Genomic DNA, 24,907 nt, shown 5'->3' on the forward strand with positions numbered 1-24,907 from the left:
TGTCATATATTATGTTTATGTCAACACGCTGTTAGGGAACACTTATAGCACTTTTTGATTTAATAAATTAGAAGCACATTTTTGCTTGGAACAAACCTAAGACCAAAACTATATTTTATTTCATTAGAATATTGTTGTTATTATTATGTCAACATACAAATAAATCACCAAAGCTACATTCAGAAGAAAACATTAATGTTGCTTATAGAAAATGTAGAAAATGTGCTCCCCAAAATTGGGAACTTTTCATTTACAATTTAATTAAAGGCTGAAATGCAACAATGAATTGAACAAAACTAGAAAGATTTAATTCTTGTAGAAGGAGGAGCGAAGCATTTATGTCTAAAACAGTTTAAGCCTCGTCTGTCCATCACTTCTACCCGGAACCCTCTCATAGCTCAGCCTCCCCTTCTTCAGAGGCGTCAAGTCTGCAAAACCAAGCACAAGGAAATAAACTGTTTAAATAAAAAATTGTAGTACATATAGTACACTGTTGAAATACTATAGATCTCCACTTAAAAGGAGCTGAAGTGCAGCTCAGATTAAACTCCTAGAAACAATAACAGAACTTGAAAAATAAACATTTTAAATCTGTGAATTGTGAATACACGGCCAAACTTTCCAGTTGTTTCACACATACATCTGTTTTGTTTATGTGTGTTTTTGTGCATTAGTTGTTGTTTAATTTTTTAATTACAATTGTTTAATTGTAAACTTTTTAAAAATCAACAAAAATCTATATTTTACTTGCAACTAAAAATCTGTCGTCATTCACCTGTTCCAACCAGGTCTGCAGCCTCTCCAGTCCTCTTCCTCTCACGTCCTATCCAGCATTTGGAGCCATATTTGGGTGAAATTGCTTTTATCACGCTGCTGTTAAAAGAGACTTGGCCACTTTCCTGTGGACTCCACAGCATGGCTCCTGTGGGAGGGCTCAGCAGGCTGCAGGTGATGTGATGGCTGTTAGGATACTGGAGGTCACTGAGGACAGAAGAGTACGTTGGCATTTGAGTGTTGACATCAGGTAGCTGCTGCAGCACTGGACTTGGCCTGAGGGAAGAGTCCAGTTTAAGAGGACTGTCCTTGGTGTTGTAAAGGCAGCTAATGCTGCCACTGAGGTTTAGTGGAGGCCCATGTTTCCAGTCGTTGTTGACTCTCCTGACAACTCTTCCGACTTCTCCAGTTGTGCTTCTCCATCCTGAAAACACCTCCTCCTTTCCCCACAGCTCACTGCTGGTCCAGCTGCTCTGCAGGAAGACATCTGGATTGCCAAAGGCACTAGGGTCCAGTCTGAAATCGCTGTTTTCGTCTTGCAATATCAGGTCTGGGTCTTGTTCACAGAAGCTGCTCTCTGTACTCTCAGGTGTAAACAGGAAGCTGGTGTTGTGATGGTTAGAGAACGGCTGCTGTGGAGGAGGAGGAGGGGAGGTGGAACGATGCAGTTGGAAGGTTTGTTGGTTTGTCTCTGTGGTCACTGTCGGAGACTTTGGCTGGTTGAGTGGTGTGGTCAGTGTGTAGAGGGAAGTGGTGTCACTGAACAGCTGAAACCAAGAAGAGAAGCCAAGATAAATACTGAACTGCAGCAGAGAATTTTTTCATGGATGTAGTTGCCTCCGCTGAGGTTGTAATGTTTGTATATGAGAATGTAGGTTATGGCCCATGGATTCTATTTTGGTGTCAGAAGTAAACTGAAAACAGAAAACAAGATGAAAAAAGATGGAGCTATTCTATAATTTAAATGTCAAGTGTGTAACATTTAGGATTGATTATTTACCTATATTCAATATAGTAACCTTTAAGTATGTTTGTGTAAGTGTATAATCACTTAGATTAGGGCCTTGCTTTATGGAGGCCACCATCTTGCACTGCCATGTTTGTACAGCAGCCCCGTTACACTTTTTGAGGCGGAAGCTTATAATACAAATGAAGAATGTCATCCTTTCTTGTTTGCTAAGGCCACGCAGTTCCCTAATGCATTTGTGAATAGGAGGAATGAGAGGATTCCTCCCTGCTTTTCAGTTAAATGTCACTAGTTCTTACACAGTGGACCTTTAAATATACATGAAAGTGTCCTGGTTTAAGCATCAGGCTAAGGCCAATCTCATTTAAAATTAATTCCCACTCTGATTAGCTTCTCCTATACTGCCATAATAACAGAACATGTCATTTCTCAGTTATTAAAAATAAGAAGGAAAAACCCAGAACAGAGTAGATTCAGGCTGTAGCTCAACCCAGAACCAATCACTTTCAACATTTGACTAATTGTGCTGTAACTGAAGCTGTAGTTATTTTGCATCTCAAGTTCTCAACGTATTTAAGGGGTTTGGTGCCCAAGTCAGCAGTCCACCTCCTTTGGGCAGCAGGTACCAATGTTGTAAACTTACAGACGACCATCAAAGATTTATCAGAAGAAGCGAAGAGAAGGCAAGCTATTGGTTGCAGAACAGTTCATGGGAGTCAATAACCCAATAGAGTCAGCTGCAGGGGTGACGTCCGCCATTGTGCCTCCACTGAGAGATATACTGGGAGGTATACTAGATATACTAGAGGACAAAACATCAGTGGAAAGATGACGACAAGGTAACGACCCTGCAGCTGACCCACTGTGCACTGGTGGAGGTTTGATTTTTTTAAAACCTTTTTGCCCACTTTGACATGAAAATGTGAACAATTCTTAAATTCTTAATTTATCATAACTGTACTGATAAATTAACAATTTATTTTTGGGGAATTTTAAAGTGTACTCATATGATCTGGATCACCTTGAGGACTTTGTGTGGCACCTCAGGGAGGAGCTCATTCAGCTGTGGCAGCGAGGCTCCAAGCAACCACTGGAGGGTCGGCGCTCTCCTCAACATGAGCTGACTGACCAGAGGGTTAATGCACGGGAACTGCAACAGACATTCTTCCTCCTGGTGGGTAAAGCACACAGAGCAGCACACACACACACATACAGTTATAAAACAGATAAAATATATTTTTTTGCTCCATGTTTATGTTTGTATGTATTCTCCTGAGAAAAATGAGAAGCCCTCACTTATACATAACATTTAGTGCAGAACATTGTAAGCCACAGTCGTCAGGTCAGTGACAAACAAAAGACATTTACACGTGTAAGGCATTAATAAAACTAAACAGACCAGTCTTTTTTAATAAACCATAGATAAAACGACACACATCTCTTGGTTTGGATAGAGCCACAACATAGCTGAAGTAAATCAAGTCATTTTTTTGTACGTGATCCTCTTTGAAGGATTGGTTTTGTGATGCTGCAGTCACCTGTGAAGGCATCACACTCAACCAGTCTCTGTCCAGGTAACTGACAGGATCCCTGTCACTGGACATCAGGCTGTGGAAGCAGATCCGACTGATCCACTTGGCAATTTCCAAAACCTCTGACACTATCAGAACCTGAAACAGAGCAAAGGAGACTAACTCGTTTCTATCTTTAGCTCTATCATTTAGCTAATGTGCTCTTTTTTGAGGGACTTGTACTTGCTAAAAAAAATTCTACTTTTACTACACTACAGTTAATAAGCTAATTTTGTCAATTGTGCAGTTATATGATAACTAACTCACATAAACAAGTATACATATTAATTCCTGATACATAATTGTATGGGAAGCATTATTGATCGCCAGCAATAATACCTCTACTTTTACCAGCTGTTTTGCTGAAGTGATGTTCGTGTAATTATGTAATCCATAATGACAATATGCACACTATTTTTGTTTTGTTTGTACATAAATAATTTCATACAGTCCCACATGTTCCTTTATTTAAAATAACTATACATAGTATTAGTGAGAATCCTGACCAAGTATTACAAACTACTAAGGTCTTTAAGGCCACTAGGGGGCACTGCTTCCTAGTCCACACGTCAACAAAAATGAAATAGCTCTTACAGGCCTATAAGAGCTATTTCATTTCATTTTTTACAGCAATATTATTGCTGTAAAAGATGAGCAGTAAATAGCAGAAAAATTAATCATGTTTTGAATTTTACATTCTTACCTTGATCTGTAGATCCTTGGTGCCAAACAGCACCAGAGAGGAATAAACCAACACCAAGTTGCTGAAGGCTTCACCATAAAATCTGCCATCACAAAGCAGAGGCAGCAGTGGAGAATCATTCATGATGAAATGTGTGTGTGAGTGACTTTGTGTGTGTCTGTGTGAACTCTGACCCTCCTCCATGGATGTCCGGGCAGTGCAGGATCAACCAACAGCAGTTGTACTGAAGTGAGAGAGCGGTCAGCCTCAACACCAGACCTTCACTGGCTCGTTCCTGATGCAGCTCATCCTGCTCCTACACGCACAAACAGTACAGGTACATATGCTGACAATGAATTAAGAACTAAAAAATTATTATCTATTATTAAGATAATAATTAAACTAAGCTTTATTTAACCAGATATAATACTGGTGATTAGAATGAAGCGCTCTCAGGGTAGTCCTCACCCACTACTCTGTTTTACTTTAATTAAAAAGTGTTAATACTTATTTCAATTAATTACATTTTTAACTTCTGGCTTAATAAAATATTGCAAAAAAAAAAAAAAACAGAAAAGGAAACCTACAACCCTTTTTAATGTTAAAGGTCAGAAGCAAGTTTATAGTTAGAGGGGGAAAAACAGGCTTACTTTTACTGTGCAGATGAATCAGTGTTGTAGGAATGGACATTATATTGAATGCAAAAGTTTAACATGTAAACAACATCACATTAAATTTGTAAATGTTACTAATCTAGAGATAGCACTCAGCGCCAAGGTCACTCAATGTCAATGTCTTTATCTCACAAGGTTAACAAGAGTTCAACACCAGTATATGTTTTGCTGCTCAAAGTCAAATGTAAATAACAGCTCTATGTAGTACACAAGAAGCTCAGTAGATGAACACTTCACTGTTCCCCCAAAAAGTATGCAGCATGTACTGCATCACTGGTACCTGGACTATTATAGCAGTACTTTCATCCACTGTGATCACAGCAAAGTGTTGAGTCCCACCAAGCATCTGCAGGGATGGACAGTGGCTCCTCTCCAACACGGTGATATTAAACCTGTTTATTACAACACAGAGATACAACTCACAATATGGCCTTTTTAATGATTTATTGTCACTCAACTTAATCTATTAGTACAATTTGTCATATTGTCACTGCAATGCTTTCACTATGAGGAATGTGATGTTATTGAATAGGATGATTTACTCTGACTCAAGTGTTTGCAGCAGCAGTGGACAATTAAGAAGCTCCTCAGTCACAAGCAGCACATAAGGCACGCTGTCTTCCAGACATTTCTCCTTCTCTTTTTGGGTTAAAAACAAAAAGAAAAAACACACATTTAGCAAAAATGTTAGATTTCATAGCACACTGTGTGTTTGTGTGTGTGTGTGTGTGTGTGTGTGTGTGTGTGTGTTTGTATGCTCATGTGCATTTGTTGGCAGCAGACCAGTGTCAGTGATGCTGGTGTTGAAGGTCAGGTGACTGACGCTCCTCTCTCTGCAGACTGTCGACCACGGAGACTGCCCCGGAGAGTCGTACTCCACCACCAGACAGAAACTGTTCCAGGGGAAGTCTGGACCTATGTGCTGCTCAAACACCACTACACACATGCTGTCACACACACTGGTCAAACAGGATAGGAGTGTGAAAATGAACCTTTGTTAAACAAAGCAGCATGAAGTAACACAATTAAACAATTAACAATCAGTAATCTTACTTTCTCATGCAACAGTGAAAAAACATTATTTTTTAACTTAACAGTTTATAATAATAATAATAATAATAATAATAATAATAAAAATGCAACCCACAATAAAAAGAAGTGCCTGTATATGGAAGATTATTCACTTGGTAAACACCTGGCACGCAAATTCATCCAACACCTCCTCAGTCATCTTTTTTTGCATTTATTCCTATATTTTGACGAATGATTTCTTTCTGTTTGTATCCCAATGTCTTCATTACCTGCTGATCACACTGGCACCATTCACTTTGGACTTATTCCCCCCAGGACTCAGGACAGTCACCACAGCACCTGAGAGAATAAAAACACATAAGCATATATGACTATACTATACTACCTTATTATATTTTTATGTTACATTCTGGTAAAGCACTGTGAAAAACTTCAGTCACTTTGACTTGCCAAATAAAAGATTTGCTCACCAGCAACTTGACTCAAGATGTTGGTGATTGTAGATCTGCTGCTGTCAGAGTCAGTTGATAATATGACAAGAATCTACAGAAAGACAACCGGGATTGAAGTTCTGGGCAAACGAGCACCGAAACATTTAGGTAAAACATGAGTGTATAACAAAATGTAAGGAAATCACAATGGGAATTCACAAACACCCAATCAGACATCTACACATCTATGTTACCAAAATGCAATTCACTGACACAATATGTTCACAATCATTTTCTCATGATTTCAATACTGACTTTGTCCATGTTCTGTCCTTTCCTGCTGTGCAGCCATGACGACAGCAGCTGCTGCAGCTCCTGCACTTTGAGGTCAGACTCCTTGTTCTTGCGACTTAGGAAGAGGATGATCTGCAGCCTCTTCATCAGCTGCTCCAAACTCTGCTCCAAACATGCCTCAGCTGCCTTACTAAGGTATGCTATAGAGCAAAAAACATGCATACATCACAGTGTAGTGTCTATTATGTTGTGTTTAGATGCCTTTTAATATCACAGTGCAATGAATACAGACTTAACTGCTTGTCTTTATGTTTCCAGCTTTGCCAGTCAAATGTGAGTGGGTTTAGTGTCAACTTAACGCGTTAAAGATTTAAGATGTTAAGAGTAAAAAAGTGAAATTCTAGCAGTGATAGCAGCTCAATCTCACCCAGTGCAGTACTGAGGTCACACTTCAGCAGCAGCTCCTTGGATGTCACCAGCACATGAATCAGAGCGGCCTTTTTGAAAAGAAGTTCCTGTTCTGCAACACAAAGAAAATGTATAGGTTTTAAACGCAAGTTTGTTGGATGAATTTATGCATATAAAATACATTCACTGGGGACTTTATTTGAAATACTGACTCATCTCATTCATATAACAAGACTATTATTCAATCATGCGGCAGCAGTGCAATGCATCTAAATGAGGAAAGGACATATACACTCATAAGCAACAATAAGAGAGGAAACTGGTTAAAAATTGTGTAACTTTTAAATATACAGGTTTATTACATTCAAACAATGGGTTCACAAAATGCTGATTAAACTTATCAGCTTCATATGACTGTGATTCTCAGTATAGTGTGTTTAGATCTACCTGCCGACAAGTCATTAGTTTTATGTCAAGACAGACGAGCAACATTGCACGTGTAAAGCAAGACTGCTTCAAACACATTATTGTTGTACCCACGAAAAGTTACTACTGTTAAAAAAGCTGGTTGTTCTGTAGGTTGACTGAATAAACACCACATGATTTGTATACACACAAGTAAGTTGTGATACTTCAAAAATGGTCTAGTGGTTAGGGTTTCGAGCTTGAGACCGCAGGGTAGCTGGTTTGATCCCCGACCAGTCCGCGGCTGAAGTTCCCCTGGACAAGGCAGTAATTGGAATATCCCCAATGCGGGACTAATCTTATATTATCTTAATCTTATTTTATCTTAATGATATCACTGAACAGTGTATAATCTCCATGACTTTGACTGTGGCATTTAGTGTTGATATAGACAGGTTAAGAGTTTCTGAGGATTATGCTGAATGATATGAACAAACAATGAAAAAACAACAACCAGTCAGCAACAGTTCAACTGTGAATGGAAAATACAGAGAAAGAGCAAAATGTCCAGGCAGGATAAAGATATAGATATTTCCAGCTTGATAATGCTAAAAAAAAAAATAATCTCAGTCATAATCATACCTTTGATCAGCTCTGGGCTTGAAGCATTTATTCTGCACAGAGCCTTCTCCTGCTGTTTGAGGATGAAGCGCGTTTGGTCGGGGGCCAGGCAGCTGAAGTCCCCCCACACAGGGAAGTTAAGGCCCAGCTGTCTGGCGGAGTTCAAACACGGCTGAGCGATGGCCAGCAGCTCACAGTATGCCTGCTGCTGGCTGTCTGCAAGGAAGCAAGAGCACAGAGGTTCAAAGAACATAAACACCATCTGAAACATCTTCGCAAACACAGATACTGTGCTACATACAGTTTGGCCTGTGAATAGCGAACTTAGGCAGCTTTTATTATTTTATCATTGCAAAAAAAATCACTGTTTACTATCTCATATTAAAGCTGACTGACAATAAGTTAGTAAAGGAGCTTGCTCTGTAATGTATAGCAGAGTAACATATAAATATTAATTATAAATGCCGATTGAGCCTAGATATCGCTCTCCTTTTCTCAGTGTGACAGTGCTTTGTTTTTGTATTGCATGGTAACTTCCCATGCTGCTTACAGAATGATGTGTTTTAGGACACGACTGACAAAGAGAAGGCAAAAAAAACAACAGAATATAAAGTGAGGGATGCCAGAAGTCATTCACTGGAGCTTTAATTAAAAAAAATCTTAAGTCTCTTTTGACTTACATTTCACATGCCTCAAAGGGCTTTGGTTTAAGTTGTTTAATTTGGCTCTCTATCGACTCTACATCCTTTTTTTTAAATATTACATACATAGTGTACAAGCTTATTGTACATGTGAAACATATGAAAACAACCATCAAATGAATTTCATTAAACAAAATAAAATGCAATTTAGCTCTGTTAGTATCTATTTCTGAAAATGCTGGGTGTTGTACCTGTAGCTTGAACCTGTATTACTCTGCTGTCTGGTTTCTCCCAAGGGTTCGACTGACTGACCGCATGACTGATGACTTTCCACTGACCCGCTGACTCCTGCACTCTAGTAGCATTTCCTGACACGGTACCACCCATATAATTTGATCTCCTCTCTGATATTTGTTTCTGCTCTGGAGGAGGTTGCAGCTGTGATGAAGATGTTTCCAGTGGTGCTAATAAAAAGGTGATAAGAGAACATTTTAGGGGAAAAACAGAGCAACGTGTTTGTATGTGATAAAAATCATCTGCTGAGTCATTGTAACCACATTAGCATATGACTAGAGCAGCAGCAGGACAGTACCAGGAGTAGTGGCTGAGCTCTGAGGTGCTGCAGTAACTGGAGTTGTCTGCTGGGATCTAAGTATCATGAAGGTGGAGAGAGGGTCAAGGTCCTTCTCTGGTTGACGTGTGGTAATTGGCTGATGACTGAGATTGTCTCTTATTTTCAGTGCGGTGGGCACAGCCTGCGCTGGAGTCAGGAAACTGTGCTTGCTCTTTTCACCACCTGTGACGGTGTCGTTCTCATGAGCAGAAGAAAAAGATGCCAAATCGGAGAACCTCACTTTGGGACGGTGATCTTCAGCGTTTGTGGAAGCAGCAGGTTTTGACATTTTTACTTCCTCATTGTTTGTGTTGACATTTTGCAGAAGGGTGTTCTGAGACACATCAGCAGTGATTTCTTTTTGTTGGTGATTATCTCTAGCAGCCTCAGCTTGAAGAGCAGCATCTTCAGGTTTCTTCATGTGAGCGAGCAGAGTATTATTTGAAGGACTCATCAGGACGGGTCTTACTGTGGCTACAATGGATGGACAAGAAGAAGGAAACTAAACAGGTGGGTTTGTGGAAGAGGCTTATCTAAATCTAAAACAAGACAAGCAAGGAGCACTACATACAATAAACAGGCCTTATTGATTACTTAGACAATAAATCAGGCGCAGATAAATCAGGTAATTAAATCTTTAAAATGTCTCAAAATACTGTAAAATTTCAATCACAGTATATCACTGATATGCATCTGTATCTTGTGTACATTCATTAAAGCGTCCCTCTACTGTTGGACAATGTGGAACATGTAAAATAGTTGTGAAACAAAACAAAAAGGCCAGTTCACCAATAAACTACACAATTCTACCAATTCAGTGATTATCCAAAAAGTGACAAAAATAACTGTACTCACATAGGACATGTTCAGGTGACACTTTCTTAAAGTCTTCCATCTTTTCCACTTCAGTCGTGGGAAACTCAGGCATCATGCTCTCAGTGAACTCACGTGTGGCTCCTGTGCTCAGCTGTGACTCCAGTTCACCACCAGCACATATAAAGTCTTGTCTTTCTGATTTTATGACTTTCAAGGCCTCGGCTAGAGGCTGGAAGTTGATTGCTGGCACAGATATTGGAGGCTCTGTAATAAAACACAACAGATTCGATTTTTCAGTTGCACTTAGAACATTTCAATGATTATCCAGAAAAACATATGTAACAGAGATGCATCTGCATATTCATTGTTAATCAAATCCAATTGGTAAAACATCAGCACAGTCGAGAGATGCCCTGACTTGTAGTTTAGTGATACACCAAATATCCATAATTCATAAAGCAGGCACTTTTACCAAAGTTCTAGGTGAGAAAGGTGGAAAACTTTGCAATCACAGATGATGATAAAAGAGAATATGTTACCGTGGCTTATAGTTGTAAGGGGAAATGGCTATAATGTCTCACAATGCTCTGGTGCTTTAAACTCTGGAAGCATAGTGACATCTAGTGGTCAGAAAAGTGTAAAGCAGTTTTTTTTGTTTTTTTTTAAATCCAACTGCTTAATGTTAAATTTAAAATTTAAAAGTGAAAATCAGTCAGATTGGCTCCTTAATACTGAATGTCAAGGACATTTTAAATAAATCAACAATACGCTTGTTCAGTAATGTAAAAAAATCAATTCACGTCCAAAATGTATACATATAAAAATGAGATTTGTGTGAAATGTTATACTAATCAAAACAAAGTACTGTGAGATAGATACAAATATATATTGTCTAATTAATGAATAACCAAATTAATCAACGACTGACAAATCAGACTTGGTCAGTCATGTGGTTTCTTCATTTGACAATGGTGGAGTGTTCAAATACAAAAGTGTAAAGCTAGACCTCTGGATTACCTGCCAACAAGAAGCCCACCACAAAGTTTAGATGCTTCTCTGCTCTCCATCGTGCTCTCTCCATTTCTTGTTGAGCTCTCGTTGACACCAAACATCTACATGACAATAATTAAGGTCACAAGTCATGTTCTGCACTGTGCACTTACAGCTAAATATGAGGATGAGTTATAAGTTAAACCTGGTACGACAACTCACTGTCTGCCGAGTTGTGACAACTCTTCCTTCTTGAGTTCAGAAGTGGACAGGCAGAGATGGGTGTGACCTTTTTTTGGAGTCTGTGACAGAGTCAAGTCCAGCTCCATTTCATATGGAGGCACCAGACGTCCTGAAAGAAATATTAAATGTAAGACTGGAGCCAAAATTGAATGTATTATAATGAAGAGGGTTACACTTTTCACATATGTTCTCTGTAACTTACGAATTAAATCTGGATCTATCAGGCATCCATTCATCTTACATTCTTCCCTGTGATCCTTTTCAAAATCAAACTGGGCTATATTCACTGATACTGATGCATCTGAAAGGGAAGCTGGTGGAAAAGCAACTAAATCAGTATCATGCATTTTTAATTAAATTTAGAAACCGCTTATCTTGTCTTCACCTTGATGAAGCACATCCACAACTGAAACCTGTTCCTCCAGAAGCTCAGGAGCAACATCTATTTGACCACTAATATTTGAAAAGGAGGTGTAATTTTCTGTGGTCATTTTAAAAGTGTCCACTACAACAGGTAACAGCAGAGACTATGAGGGAGAAAAGTACATATTTATCAATTTCATACAGACAGCCAAAGAAAATTACATATATTTAAATTTTTAAAATACCTCTTCCTTCATTAGCGTCTCTTTGCCAAACTCCTCATTTACATTTGCACATGTCTGAGTGTGACTGGTCCACATGTCAGGTGTTTTTTCATAAGCAGTACAATAACTGAAGAAATTACCAAAAGTTTTAAAGGAATGAGACAATCAAACTAGTAATGGAAGTGATGGGCAGTTTTTGAGATGTAACAACGCTATGATTACAAAACACTTGTAGGGGAATATAACACCATGTTTGCACCTGAATATTGATTCCTCAGAGATGGTGTCTCCTGTTGAGCTCAGCAGTGGGTCGACCACAGGGAGAGTCCTCAACCTGGAAAGTTTGGCTTTCAACGTGGGTAGATGTCGCTTAAATTGTGGAAGGTAATCAACAACCATGAGCTCTTCTGACAGGAGGAGATCTAAGACAGATGTGAACATGAACTGATGACTGACTTAATGATCCAGCCATGCCTCGACCCATTCATGCAGCACAAAAATTGCTAGATTAATAATAATAATAATAATAATAATAATAAAAGTTTTTACAAAGATGAAAGCATTATGAATCAACAAGCCCCCTGGCTACTGTTTCCTGTTAGCTAAATGTTATAATTTATGTTACTTACAGGACTTTAAGCTTAAATCCATGGATGGAAGTTCCACACACATCCTTGACCCTTTTACCTTGTTACTTTACCTGCTGAGTTAACGTTGTTGTGCTTTTTAGGGTTCATCTGGGCCATTGTACACTTGACAAAGGATTCGAGATATTGATCACTGAGTTGCAACTCTTTTGAGTTGCAAGCATCCTCATCCTGATCTATATCTTTGATGACGTTGGGATTAGAACTGGTTATCTCCTCCACATCCCCATTCACCTCATTTACAGTCGCATTAAATCTGCAAAAAATTATTTACAAAAAACAATCATCCACCTTTCACTGCTTGACAAGTATTAAAATTATGGCTGAAATAATGAAATGCAGCTGTGACACCTTTCTGGTGAATTGAATGTTTGATTTGTTGCACCCAGGTCATCAAGCACAGATCCACTGACAAAAAGTTTGCAGGAGGAGATCACCTTTCCTGTCAGGTGCGTGAGAAATAATTATTCCATACTGTATATGTGGAAGAAAACAAAGACTAAGCTGCAAAACAGCATACATTAGAGAAGAGGCAAAGAAACGAGAATAAGAAGGCAATACAACAACGCAATGAACAACATAATGCTTTGTATATTTTGTAAAACTAAGAGACTATAGTCTTTCACCTCTCTCTGAAGAAACCATCACCGAGCAATACTGCTACCAAAATATCCATATTATAATATATTATGGACACACAGAGAGGTGATTCTTGCATACCTCTGATCCACGGTGTTCTGTAGGTGACCTCAGGCACTTTACCACTGTGAGGATACACGTCATGTGTACTCGTTAAATAAGGTGTTGGCAGAGCCAGCAAGTTCATCATAACTTTCAAACTGGTGGTCGTCTGTAATAAACACATAAACACATCGTACACCTTTTACAACTATCAGTGGTGTTACAATTTTAATTTCAACACAATTTGTCCTCTGATGCAAAATGATTCACTCACTTCAAACACATAGTCAAGTGCTTTATATCTGATTGTAGAGAAAATCTGAGGCATTAAATGTGTGTCAGACCTGTAAAATATATACAAACACAAATTAAGGTATATTAGGGATTAGGAAATTGTTCATTTGATATTTCTTACCATGAACCTAATAATAATACATTTTTGTGTAAGGTCACCTAGAAATCACAACAACATTCTGTACAATAACAATACAGTGATACATTTAAAGCAATTCAAAAAGAATAAAAATGTGCAGTGTTTTAACAGTTAACGTTTTCTTATTTCTTGAAATAAACACATTATTGACTTAAAATGAATATTAGCAGTCTGTTCCCTTATGCTAGGTTAATTAGCTAAGTATGCTACATTCATAAGTTAGCAAACCTTTTCTTCTGTAGCCTTCGAATAAAATAATAATAACGAAAAGCACGATTTAATTACATAAACCTTTAATAACCAGAACGTAGTGTTTGTTTTGAACTTACATGACGATGTGAGTTTTTTTTTACAGCCTCGTTTCTCACTGAGATTGAAATAGTCGCTCCTGTTTTCGTGTGCGCAATTGATTGGATAGTTACGGTAAATGCTAAACAATTAATTAAAAAACTTTATTGACAATGCATAACAAGCATTGGCCACAGAAATCCCAAATACAGCACTAATATATGAACATATTTAGTTCTGCACTTTGTTTTTAATATTACAAATCTATAATAATAATAATAAGTAATAATGACTATATTTTACCATGAATACATATTCATGACCATATTTATCAATATATACATATATAATTATTAAATCTGTGTGCTTGTAAACCTTGTCTGTCTCATGGGACAGACTTTTAAACGTTAGTGAAAAAGATCAGTGTTTGAATTTTACTGGTTTCTCATCAAGGTGAGAAGAAATAATACCAACTCTTTACACTGCTACGTTAATGATCCAGCTGTTTAAAGCTTATGAGAAACATACCTTTCACATGTGTATTCACAGAGTTCCTTAAGCTTTCTTTGTTTTTTATTACTCAAATTATCCCCATCACAGACTCACATTAATGATGAGATGGTATCTCAGCGACACTAAATTGCTTTAAGCGTCTGTAAACATGTATGTAATGGTCAAGGCAGTTTGAAGCTTGACATCATCAGTTGAGTCTGGGAATAATTTTTCACTGTAAAACTGTGAAGTCCAGCATGTGTGTATGCACACACTTTTTATATATGGCTTCCAGTGTGTAACATTGTTGTTTATATAGGTTTTGTGTTGTTTTGTTATGTAATGGCTACCTTTAATCATGTACTTGTGCGAATAAGATAAAGTCAGCATATACATCATTATAAACTCGTCACACGTGACATACAATCCTCCACGAATACAACGAATACACGCTTCTGTTTTCAAATATGTAACTGAGCTCCCCAAATTACAATGGTGAACCTTAAATGTGGTCAAATTACACACAGACATTCATGGTAAAGATTCCTTTAAGTCGATGTCTGGAAACCCCCCCCCCCCCCCCAAGTTTCAGGTTGAGAACCTTTGACACAGATTTGAACTTTTGTTATTTAACGGTGGGCCCATTGTCTCAGTGTTGTCATGGCGCCCGTCTCACATTACAGTGACTGAGAATGGCAGCACAATGGCTTTTATCCCTAGCACTGTAGATGTTGATGTTAAGTGTTTATATGCTGTACATGTGCACCTGCAGAGTGGCGTTTATAGTGACCACAGGTTTAAAGCTGTTGTTCTTGGCAACAATAAACTAGTTACATCATTTGTTCCTGAACATAGAATAAGTATTTATGTAATATAGTCTGCTATACCTCTAGCACGGCCTCTGGTGTGCACAGAAAAAGACATCCAAATACCAGACTGATGTCAACAATAGACTGCTACTTGATATTGGTGGCTGCTAGTTTTTCAGTTTCTGCCCTCTTGCTGTGGAATCATGTTTTCTTTGTTTCTCCCTCCGGTTTGTTCCGCGAGTATCAGTCAAAGTTTCTATTTGTGCTACAGTTTCTCTGAAATGACACAACCACACTTTTTAAATTTTCAAACACAGTTTTATTGACACTGTACAGCTGTTTTTTTGGGATGATTTGCTTTATTTTCTAAAAGACAACAAGGTTGCACTTTCATCCAGTTTTCCAGCTGAGATGTTGTGCAATACTGTTTCTACAAAGTATTTGTTTAAAGGAAATAGGTTTCAAATATTTATTAACATGTATTCTAAGCCTTCCAAAAGCCTCTCTATTGGTACTAAAGGAAATAATTTGACATTTTTGAAAATATTTCCCTCCATGCCAGACTTGATGACGTGCTACCATGCCACTATACTCCGTAAAAACATTTTTAATCTGAATTAAACTAGATAGATAACCTGTTATTTGGTGAACTTAATTAATGATATTACTTTCCCATTGCTTATGTTCAGGCTGTATGCTAAAGGACTGCTGACTGTATCTTCAATTTTATTATAAATGAAACAGAATTACTCCCTGTAATTAAATTAAAACAGTGCTGCTAAAGTGATGAGTCTTCTTACTAGCTTTTTTTCTGGATCTTTTACACAGTGAAGATAAAGTCCATCGTCTGGTGTGGACTGAAAACTGTGGAAAAAGCTAATAAGTAGACCTTGACTTAATGTTTTAACAGATCAACTGATTTGATTAATTCCAAAGCATTTTGTTTAGTCGAGTGCCAACACAATCGGGTTTCCCTTTGAACTGTATTGTCAAACAGACATCATTCTTAGCGTGCACACTGTATTACTGCGGAAACATAGTCATTACGTTGCTGTATGCATGGACTTACTTATCTTCATCTGAAGAAACACTGAGACTAAACGAGGAGGACACTTAAAACATGATCATTGTGGAAAAGAAAAAAAAAAAAAACATCAGCAGACACTTCGTGGGTTTTCGATGTGACAGATCCTTCTCTGCACATTCTTTGGCTCATTTTTTGCGTTCCTCAATCTGCTCCACCTCACTGGACTCATCGACCACTTTCCCGTTAATCATGGTCTGAGTGACGACTTTTACGATCTTCCTGGTCCTTACTTCAGGGTCTTCTGTAACACAGAGGGAAACAGGGGTTCGTTAGAAAGCTATAGCTTTCCTGTCGACTGTAATATTATTATCATTCTATCTACTTCTACTCTACTACTTCTACAGAATAAAAATGTATGTAAGATAAGTTGAACTTACTTTTAGGAGGTGGAAGTGTTTCTTTCACCCTGTCGGACAAAAAGAACACAATAACTTAAATCATATTTCTTTAATGTCTCAAACACATTTCTCTTTTCTAATATAGGTTTTATGACCTTTTCATATTGCATGTATTGTCCTTCACAGACGACTGCGTCTTATGACTGTCTGGTTTGTTTCGTTGCAAAATGCCGAGTTAATTTTATGTGTGTTTGTTTTATTTTTACAATGTTTTGAATGGATTGAGAAATCAAACTATTTCCTGTGATTTGCTTTGCGGAGAAGGCCACTTTCCTCAAGTCCCTGGAGGGGTTTTTAGGCACACATTCTTGTGTGTATTTATGTTGTTGTAAACGCATAATACAACACAAGTGAAACTCTATATCTGGATTTCTTGAGACTTTGATTTGACTCTGTCTTTGACCTCTCAGCCAAGACACAAGACTACACAGATACTACGCTGATGTGGTGAATCTGTTTGCAAAATGTTGTATATGAATCAACATTATGCTTATGCGTGCAGTTTTAACTAATTGTGCACTCCCAGCCCTAACATACATTTCTTCTCCTTCCAGCAGCCTCCTGTAGGTGGCGATCTCCATTTCCAAGTTCTGTTTGATGCGCAAAAGCTGTTCGTATTCGGTCTTGTTGCGTTGCATGTCCAAACGCAGCTGAGACAACTCGTCCTCCAGCTGGGTCAGGGTCATCTGAAGACGCTCCATCTCCATGGTATATTTATGGGCCGTTTCGCCCAGGTTTCCCTCCAACACTCCCACCTGTGAACATGCCAGACAAAAGATATTGACTGATTTGAGCATCATAATGACCTTTTTGGCCCTATAGTCCAGCCCTATAGTCCAGCCCTGTATGCACAAAGTATATAACATGGTTGTTTAGGGTCCTATTTAAGGTGATTGTATCCGACAGCAAAGATAACTTTTGTTGACCTTACAATAGTTACACCTTTGATGTACAGCTCTACCACCCCAGTATCTCTTTGTGTTTACCTGCTGAGCTCATCCATTCATAATCCCTCAGCAGACACTAGAGACTGTCAGCGCCACAATATCCCTACATTCAGGACTGTTTGCTCAATATCAGGCTGAGCAAACAACCACTGAACACCTTAATACTCTGAATGACAGGAACAAATGCACTGACTGTTTGTGTCCGTCTGCTGTGTACACTTCACCACTATAGTGGTGTAGCTGACAAAGTGAAAAGAGGCTGTTCTCTATAGTTACACCCAACATCTAAAAAGACTAGATCGCGATCAGTTAATTTTACAATGCATAAATATCATTACTGCAGTTAAAAAAAAATAAGATTTAAAGGAGTCATATTATATAATTTTCTACAAGTTAACCTAGTTCCCTGGTGTCTTTGGTCAAAATACCATAAGAATGAAGCACCAGAGCAGTTCAATCACCCTGCTAAAACAGCCCTGTTCAGAACGCTCTGTTTAGTAGTATCCCTATTTAAAAAAAAAAAAAGTAAAATGAAACTTAAGGGAGACAGGAAATGACATCAGCCTCAGAGGCTACTGGGAGCTAACAGTTGATCAACAAAGTGATCATTTGCAGGCACATTGCTGTAATATATAATGTGTATCCACTGCACAGATAAATCCTCTGAGGCTGAAAGTTTGCGTAGAACTCTGTGCTGCACTGTGGAGCCAAGAATAGAACTTTTCGTGGACTTCCGGTTTTCGGATACTGTTGCCCTCGCCAGCACTCTCGCGCGTTTTACGGACAAAATTCCAGGAATTTAGTGCATTGTGACGTCCCAATGAGCGCGGATGTAAACATCACATGTTTTATCTCCTGTGCTTAGACTGAGGAGGACCACAAAAAACATCAGTGAGTTATCTTTTTTCACACTTTGGCGACTGACAGGACCTCCAGCGTCCCAAATATAAGGATTTCAATTATTACAAAGATTTTGCATAATATGGGACCTTTAAATACAATTGGGCACAACCACAGATAGTCTTGTACTATTCCATGTGTACGCTCCAAAAACGGTGCTTACATTACTTTAGATTTTTTTTTAGAAGTCTCCTTTCTCCAACACACCTGGTTCAAATAAATGGCTCGTTATCAGGCTTCTGCTGATGAGATGAACATTTGAATCAGGTGTGTTGGAGCAGGGAAACATCTAAAACATGCAGGGCTGTGAGTCCCCAGGACCGGGATTGAGAAACCCTGTATTAAATGGTACATTCCAAGACAAAATCATTGGAGATAATAAACACCATTTTGTTCACAGTGTTGTACCTGTTTGCGCAGACTATCGAGCTCGACCTCCAGAGCCTGCAGGAAGCGTCGTCTCTCACTCAGCTCGCTTTGGGCACATCGCAGAGCCTCGTTGCTTTCTTTGACCTCAGACTGTATTGATTCCAACTGTGGGCACACACACATTAAAGTAATATAAGGTGTAGTGTACGGTCTGTAGGAAGAAAGACTGGGAAGATTAGAACTGACCTTCTTGATGTACCAGGCCTCAGCCTCTTCCTTGTTCTTACGAGTGATGCCTTCATACTGGACTCTCAGCTCGGCCATCGTGGCCCCCAGATCAGGACTCTGAGCTGCGTCCACCTCCACATTCACCTGCTCGGTGGCCAGACGTGACTTGAGGGAGTTAACTTCCTGCAGTCATTTAAAGAGAGGAAAGAACAAACACGTTCATTCTCACTTCTTACTGCTCTTACTGTGGTTTCCACCTCACCAATGATAACAAAAACTCTTTCATGTTCTTACACCTACATCTCAAATGAAATTTTTCTTTGTCTGACCACAATATGGTAACAAGGAAGGCTCAGACTTCATCCTGGACACCACACCTGACTGTCTAAATATGCTCTCACCTTGTGGCCGATGGGGCTCAGAGACTATGACTGTGTGCACTCAGAGGCTTTGTGTACATAACTGCTGCCAGGAAGTGTCATGGCTACAAAGACAAAGGGTGTGTCCATACATTTAACATAATCATGTTTCAAAGACTGTTAAACCGTCCGGCCTGGCTGAGTAAGCAAACACAAACTGCTTTAGAGCTGGTTCATGTTAAACTGTGAACAAAAAATCTGTTGTGAACAATGGGATATTACAAGGCTGTGGTTTTGTCAGAGTTCGTCGCAGTGACGCAGCTCAAACAGGATCACACTGAGTAACTGACTGATCGTGACCTTCATTTTCGACCGGGATCTCACCTCGTCATGATTCTTCTTGAGGAAGTAGAGCTCCTCCTTCAGACTGTCCAGGTCACCGCGCAGTGTGGCGATGATCTGGTCATGGTCTGACTTTGCTCTCTTCAGAGCCTGACAGTCCCGCTCCACCGACTGGCACAAGGCGGCCTCTGCCTCCCATCTTATATAAATAAAGAAGGGATCGGAAAGGGATTAGAGATTACTTAATAGGTACAACATTTGTACTAGACCAGGCCTTCTACATAAAGTCTGCTTTTGATGAAACACCTAAAACGTGTGCAACAAATAAAACTGGCATTTCCTCCTCCAAGGAGGATTGTAGCGGGAAAAATACCACATTGTGAATTTAGTTAAAGAGCAGACTGTGCTCCTAAACAAACATATATGAAAAACTATAAAATATTCAAAAACTGTTAAAATATGAAAAGCACTGTCCAGTACAGTGACACCATGCTGTCTATATTGGTCTTAAAGAGATATAATTTATGCTGATTACCACCAGTGGACACTGTGCTGTTTGTTTAATCACACAAGAAAGCTATTATCAGCCTCTCCATCAGCAAATGTTTATTACATAACTTGTTGTCATGTTTAAGCACACGCTTAGAGCTAAATTATTAATGTGTCTGTCATGTGTTTTCTCACATTTCACATTTTTTTTGCAGACCTAATGATAGTTTAATCGAGCGTTAAAAATATCATCAAATATATATGTATATATACATATATATGTTTTCTGGGTCTCATTGACAATTCTGGTTTTGAGTTAGCTGCTTGGCATCATTTTAGTGCTTTATTTCATTAAGGAAGCCTGTAGTGACGCTATACGGTGTCATTGTCCCCCCCCCCCCTTTGCAATCTATCGCTATCACGATTTTGAGACACCCCTGGGTCTGCACCTGTGTCAGAACCCCCCACCCATTTCCTGACAGCTAAACTCTAATTTCCCAGTTTGGGATTCATAAAGTACATCTAATCTAATCTACTTCACTCACACAGAAAAGCATCCATCAGTATATTGGAAATATATACAGTATTTTGCTATATTACGTCATACTGTGGCTGCCAGAAGCTGTGATTTATAATTTACCTTGAATACCATGCAATCTCTGAACGGACACAAGTGGAAAAGACAAACAAACCATGAAGCCCGAGCAAAGATCCTCAAGTACACATGGTGATTCCATGAATCACTGTCAATTGATGTATCTCTGCTTCACACCGGGTCACAGAACATACCATCAACACGATGTGAAACCCAGCAGCAGTGGGTGTATCCTTCATCTTGCCAACTGCACACTCTTCAGAGACAGACTTTGACTCTGTGATATGGTACAATCTGTCACATCCACTTACTGACAGCACGGTTGTCAGTCTCCTGTGGGTGCCTGAGCACCGTGGGAATGGGACTCTTATTTCGCACGCCTGACAGAAAGGTCATTTATTCACATTGCTTTGCAGTCTGACGCTCCCATGCGAACACTCACGGCCGAGTAAATGAAAGGAACCTCTGTGTGACACTTACTTGACCCTGAAGTCGTCAGCTGCCAGCTTGGCATTGTCAATCTCCAGCATTATACGAGCATTTTCCAGCGTTTTCTTTCTCACCTGGACAGAAACATGGAAAGTTAGTTCAGATTTGGCACGGGCACTGTGTTGACTTGGAAGAGATTTTGTTTCTGTCAAACCAAAATGAGAGAGTCACATTTTTGATCAGAAACTCTGTAAATATTATTCATGTACACCTAACAGACAACATAAAATAAAGTAGTCTGTATTTATAGAGAGCATTTATAAGTATCTATACCCATTCACATGCTAGAGACATGAGCAATTTTGGGGTTAAGTGTCTTGCTCAGGGACCTGCATGTAGACTAGAGGAGTCAAGGATCAAACCAAGACCCTTTGGTTGGTAGATGATCCACTCTACCGCTGTTCTACTACCAAGTAATCTGAGAAAGGGAAAGTCTTCTGCAACTACTTTAGACGCAATGCAGCCTTGTGATCTATAGACTTTGTCCAATCACAGGCCAGTTGACTGAAAGAGAGTGCTCCTATTGGCTGTTCTACTACAGGTACTCTACATACAGGTTCCTTTGGTGGACATATCGTGACTCCAGCACCAGCAATGACTGCCTATCCTGCAAAGAAACCTAAAAATGAAAAGAGTCTGATAGAGAATTGGACAATCGTTGCAGTTGAAAAAGTGTTTTTAAGAATTTAAAGGTGCCATATGTAAGAATGTGACCAAAAACGGTTACTACATTCAAATTCAAAATATGTTTAGGTTTCGTTTTCTGACGTAACTGGCAACCCGTGGTTGAGACTCTATTGACTGCAATGATTGGTAGACGCTGGTAGGTGGCGCCACATGCCAAAACGATTTCAAAACATAAACATTATTTTTAATGCGGATATTTTGGCTGTACTGTCGTTGTTGGTGAGTTCAGTTTGTTATATGAACATTATTCTTGAGTCTCTGTGACATATTAGGAGGATTTTATGGCCATTGCTTTAGATTTATTACATAATGCACCTTTAAGTGCCTTATCTGTCATGTTTTAAATGACTATGTACTTTTACAACATTTACTATTTAGGCATTTATTGGGGAAGTTGCACATTGCAGCTGAATATCCCTCACCTCACCCCTCTCTTCCCTTCCAAGTGAGCCTTCATGTAGCATCAAAACTCAAGAGATGTTTAGTTTGTACCATTGTGGGCTATCGTAAAAACATGGGGGGTCCAAAATGGTGTCCTATATAGAGCTCACCCAGCTCCTAATATGAATATTAAAGGCTCATTCTGGGGTCATGTAAGACAAGGTGATTCTACACTGATAAAATCTAAATATCATCCTCAATTTCTGCAAAGCATCACCCTTTTACACACTGGAACTCAAATATATTTGATGTACACATGATCATACAAATGCTCTTGTAAATAATGTCTGCAGGTAGGTAACATTTCTGGACACTGACCTCCTGCCCAATGGCATGTGCCTGAGCCATCATCCCGTCAATGTCATGTCCTTTGGGAGCTTTCTCCAGCATGAGCTGTTTGATCTTCACCTCCAGTTCAGCGTTGGACCTCTCCAGTGAGCGCACCTTGTCCAGGTAGTTTGCGAGCCGGTCGTTCAGACACTGCATGGTCTCCTTCTCGCTGGCACCGACGCCGAGGCCATTGAAAGAGAGGCTGGAGCCGAGCATGTTGAGGCCGTTGCCCATCGAGACGGAGCGGGACAGGGACAGGGTGTTGACGGTGGACAGGGGCGAGACGGACGACTTGGAGCGCATGCTGCGTCCACTGTCCCTCACCGACATGCTGGAGAAGGAGGGCTGACGTACAGAGTAGCTGCGCACAGAGAAGGTGGAGGCCATGGTGTCCTCTGCAGGAGATAAGGGTTAGTGTGTCAGTAATCAGACATTAGAACGTCAATACAATGACCTTGGAAACAGTTGGCAAGGAAGAACACTGAACAAACATTTAAGTCAACAAAGTTGTCTTCTCTGGAAAAGGAGTGTTGTTTTGTCTCTTATTATTATTTTAATATTATTTGCATCCTCCTGTGTTCCTTTTGTTATTCTGGGTCTCTTTGTCGTTATGTTGTCGTTGATTTACATTTCTTTAATAGTTGTGTGGCTCTTTGTCGGCGTTTAGAGTCACTCTTTAGTCATTCATCATCTCTCTTTCTTTGCTCATGTTTCCTTTCTTTCTTTCTGGGTACATCATTATATTTTTGTTTTGTAGGTGAATTGGAAAATGGTAACTGTCACTTCATATAGAGGCTCCTGTACAGGGATCCCCCAATCTGTTGAACCCCTTTGCGAGACTGTAAGCTTTCATAATTAATGTTAGTTGAAATAAAAGTGGTAAATGTGAAACATTACAAGCTTTTTAGAGAAAGACGATTCCAGTACTTACATGGATGTCAGTTCCTCAGTCGGTCTTCTCCTCTGCTGTTCTGTCAGGTTCAGACCTGGACGGTGTGAGTGACCGATGTTGTTGGACCAGATTTCACAGGTGAGTGTAGCTGCAGAGGCAGGACTCTCTGTGTCGGGGGGCGGAGCCACCGTTCATGTGTCCAATCACGTTGCAACAAAGAGGATGACGTAACCAGAAACCTTGTAGAAGACTGATCAAAAATAACTCTCATGCACATAAACTAAACTAGTGTCAAATGATTTGTTTTAAATGAAGCCTATTGTGTGCAGCATCACTGATTTGCTGTATGTCGCCCCACGTGATCTAGTGTAAAAGCTCATCAACTATTACATATTCATTCAAATTTAACTTAAATACATACATTAGGAGTAGCAGAAAACTCAACAATTAACCATACAATTAACCTCATAATATAAGTATAGTACTATGCATCACGGCTTTAACCTCAATCCATTATGAGTAACGGAACCTGCAATCAGTCTGAAATGTAGTTAATTATATGTTCACGCATATGATTAATAATATCAGTTAAATAATATTAAAATAATGTTTTTGTTCTGTTTTCACAACATCCCGTTTGACTGGTTACAGGAGGAAAAGCACAGGGTTAAACAATCAAATGAACAATGGCTGCATTCCATATCGCTTCCTCGGTTTAAGAGTGCTGCGACGAGGGTCGTGGGGGCCGGATAATGAGTTTCAGAGTGCATATTTTCAGTAACACCTGTGCTTTTTTGGCCAGTACAGTACAACCTGATTTTCAGAGTGTAACCTGGAGCACAAACCAGTGTGGCTGAATACAGGGACCTGGCTGTTTCACAGTGCACACTGATCCCTTTAAGTGTCAACACAATGCATTCAGGGTGATGTGAGAAGCTGGCTTCACCCAAGGAAGCCCCGGCGGGGTGGGGAGAAATGGGAGGAAGCAGGAAAACAATAGAGCGACAGAATGAAAAGAAAGTGAAGACCCCTGAGAAGCGCAGGGCGTAGGTCTGGTTGAACTGGAAACCTGGCTTATATTCACACACAGACCCAGAAACACACCTTTTTTGTACATTTGATAAGTGACAATGACCTGGTTTGGTGTTGTACGTGGCTTTCACTCCACCCACGGACACGTGCAGTCCACCCAACATCATGAAAACCAAAGGATGATAGGGAAAAAATAATGACCTCAAGGACGCTGATATAATCA

At 39.4% G+C, this 24,907-nt stretch overlaps 2 protein-coding genes across 2 annotated transcripts; both read right to left on the reverse strand.

Moving 5' to 3' along the window:
- Nucleotides 1–342: 342 nt before the first annotated feature.
- shoc1 (shortage in chiasmata 1) lies at nt 343–13,405 on the reverse strand (the record flags this gene model as incomplete). The annotated part of the gene is made up of 26 exons (XM_083905191.1): nt 343–428; nt 776–1,541; nt 2,763–2,912; nt 3,280–3,411; nt 4,016–4,097; nt 4,189–4,310; nt 4,949–5,060; nt 5,211–5,307; nt 5,452–5,627; nt 5,970–6,039; nt 6,171–6,243; nt 6,447–6,625; nt 6,853–6,945; nt 7,881–8,075; nt 8,752–8,964; nt 9,093–9,587; nt 9,969–10,193; nt 10,947–11,041; nt 11,142–11,271; nt 11,548–11,689; nt 11,771–11,876; nt 12,009–12,171; nt 12,450–12,652; nt 12,748–12,838; nt 13,117–13,246; nt 13,352–13,405. The coding sequence occupies 26 exons, from the start codon at nt 13,403–13,405 to the stop codon at nt 343–345; spliced, it is 4,380 nt and encodes a 1,459-aa protein (XP_083761317.1).
- Nucleotides 13,406–16,311: 2,906 nt separating this feature from the next.
- Nucleotides 16,312–23,147, reverse strand: LOC310940502 (keratin, type I cytoskeletal 18-like; the record flags this gene model as incomplete). The annotated part of the gene is made up of 8 exons (XM_083905480.1): nt 16,312–16,427; nt 16,564–16,592; nt 17,122–17,339; nt 18,840–18,965; nt 19,047–19,211; nt 19,772–19,928; nt 21,294–21,376; nt 22,749–23,147. 8 exons carry the CDS (start codon nt 23,145–23,147, stop codon nt 16,312–16,314), a joined length of 1,293 nt encoding a protein of 430 aa, XP_083761606.1.
- Between the last annotated feature and the right edge of the window lie 1,760 nt (nt 23,148–24,907).

The sequence above is a fragment of the Microchirus variegatus genome (assembly GCF_963457635.1).
Source record: "Microchirus variegatus genome assembly, chromosome: 18".
NCBI lineage: Eukaryota > Metazoa > Chordata > Actinopteri > Pleuronectiformes > Soleidae > Microchirus > Microchirus variegatus.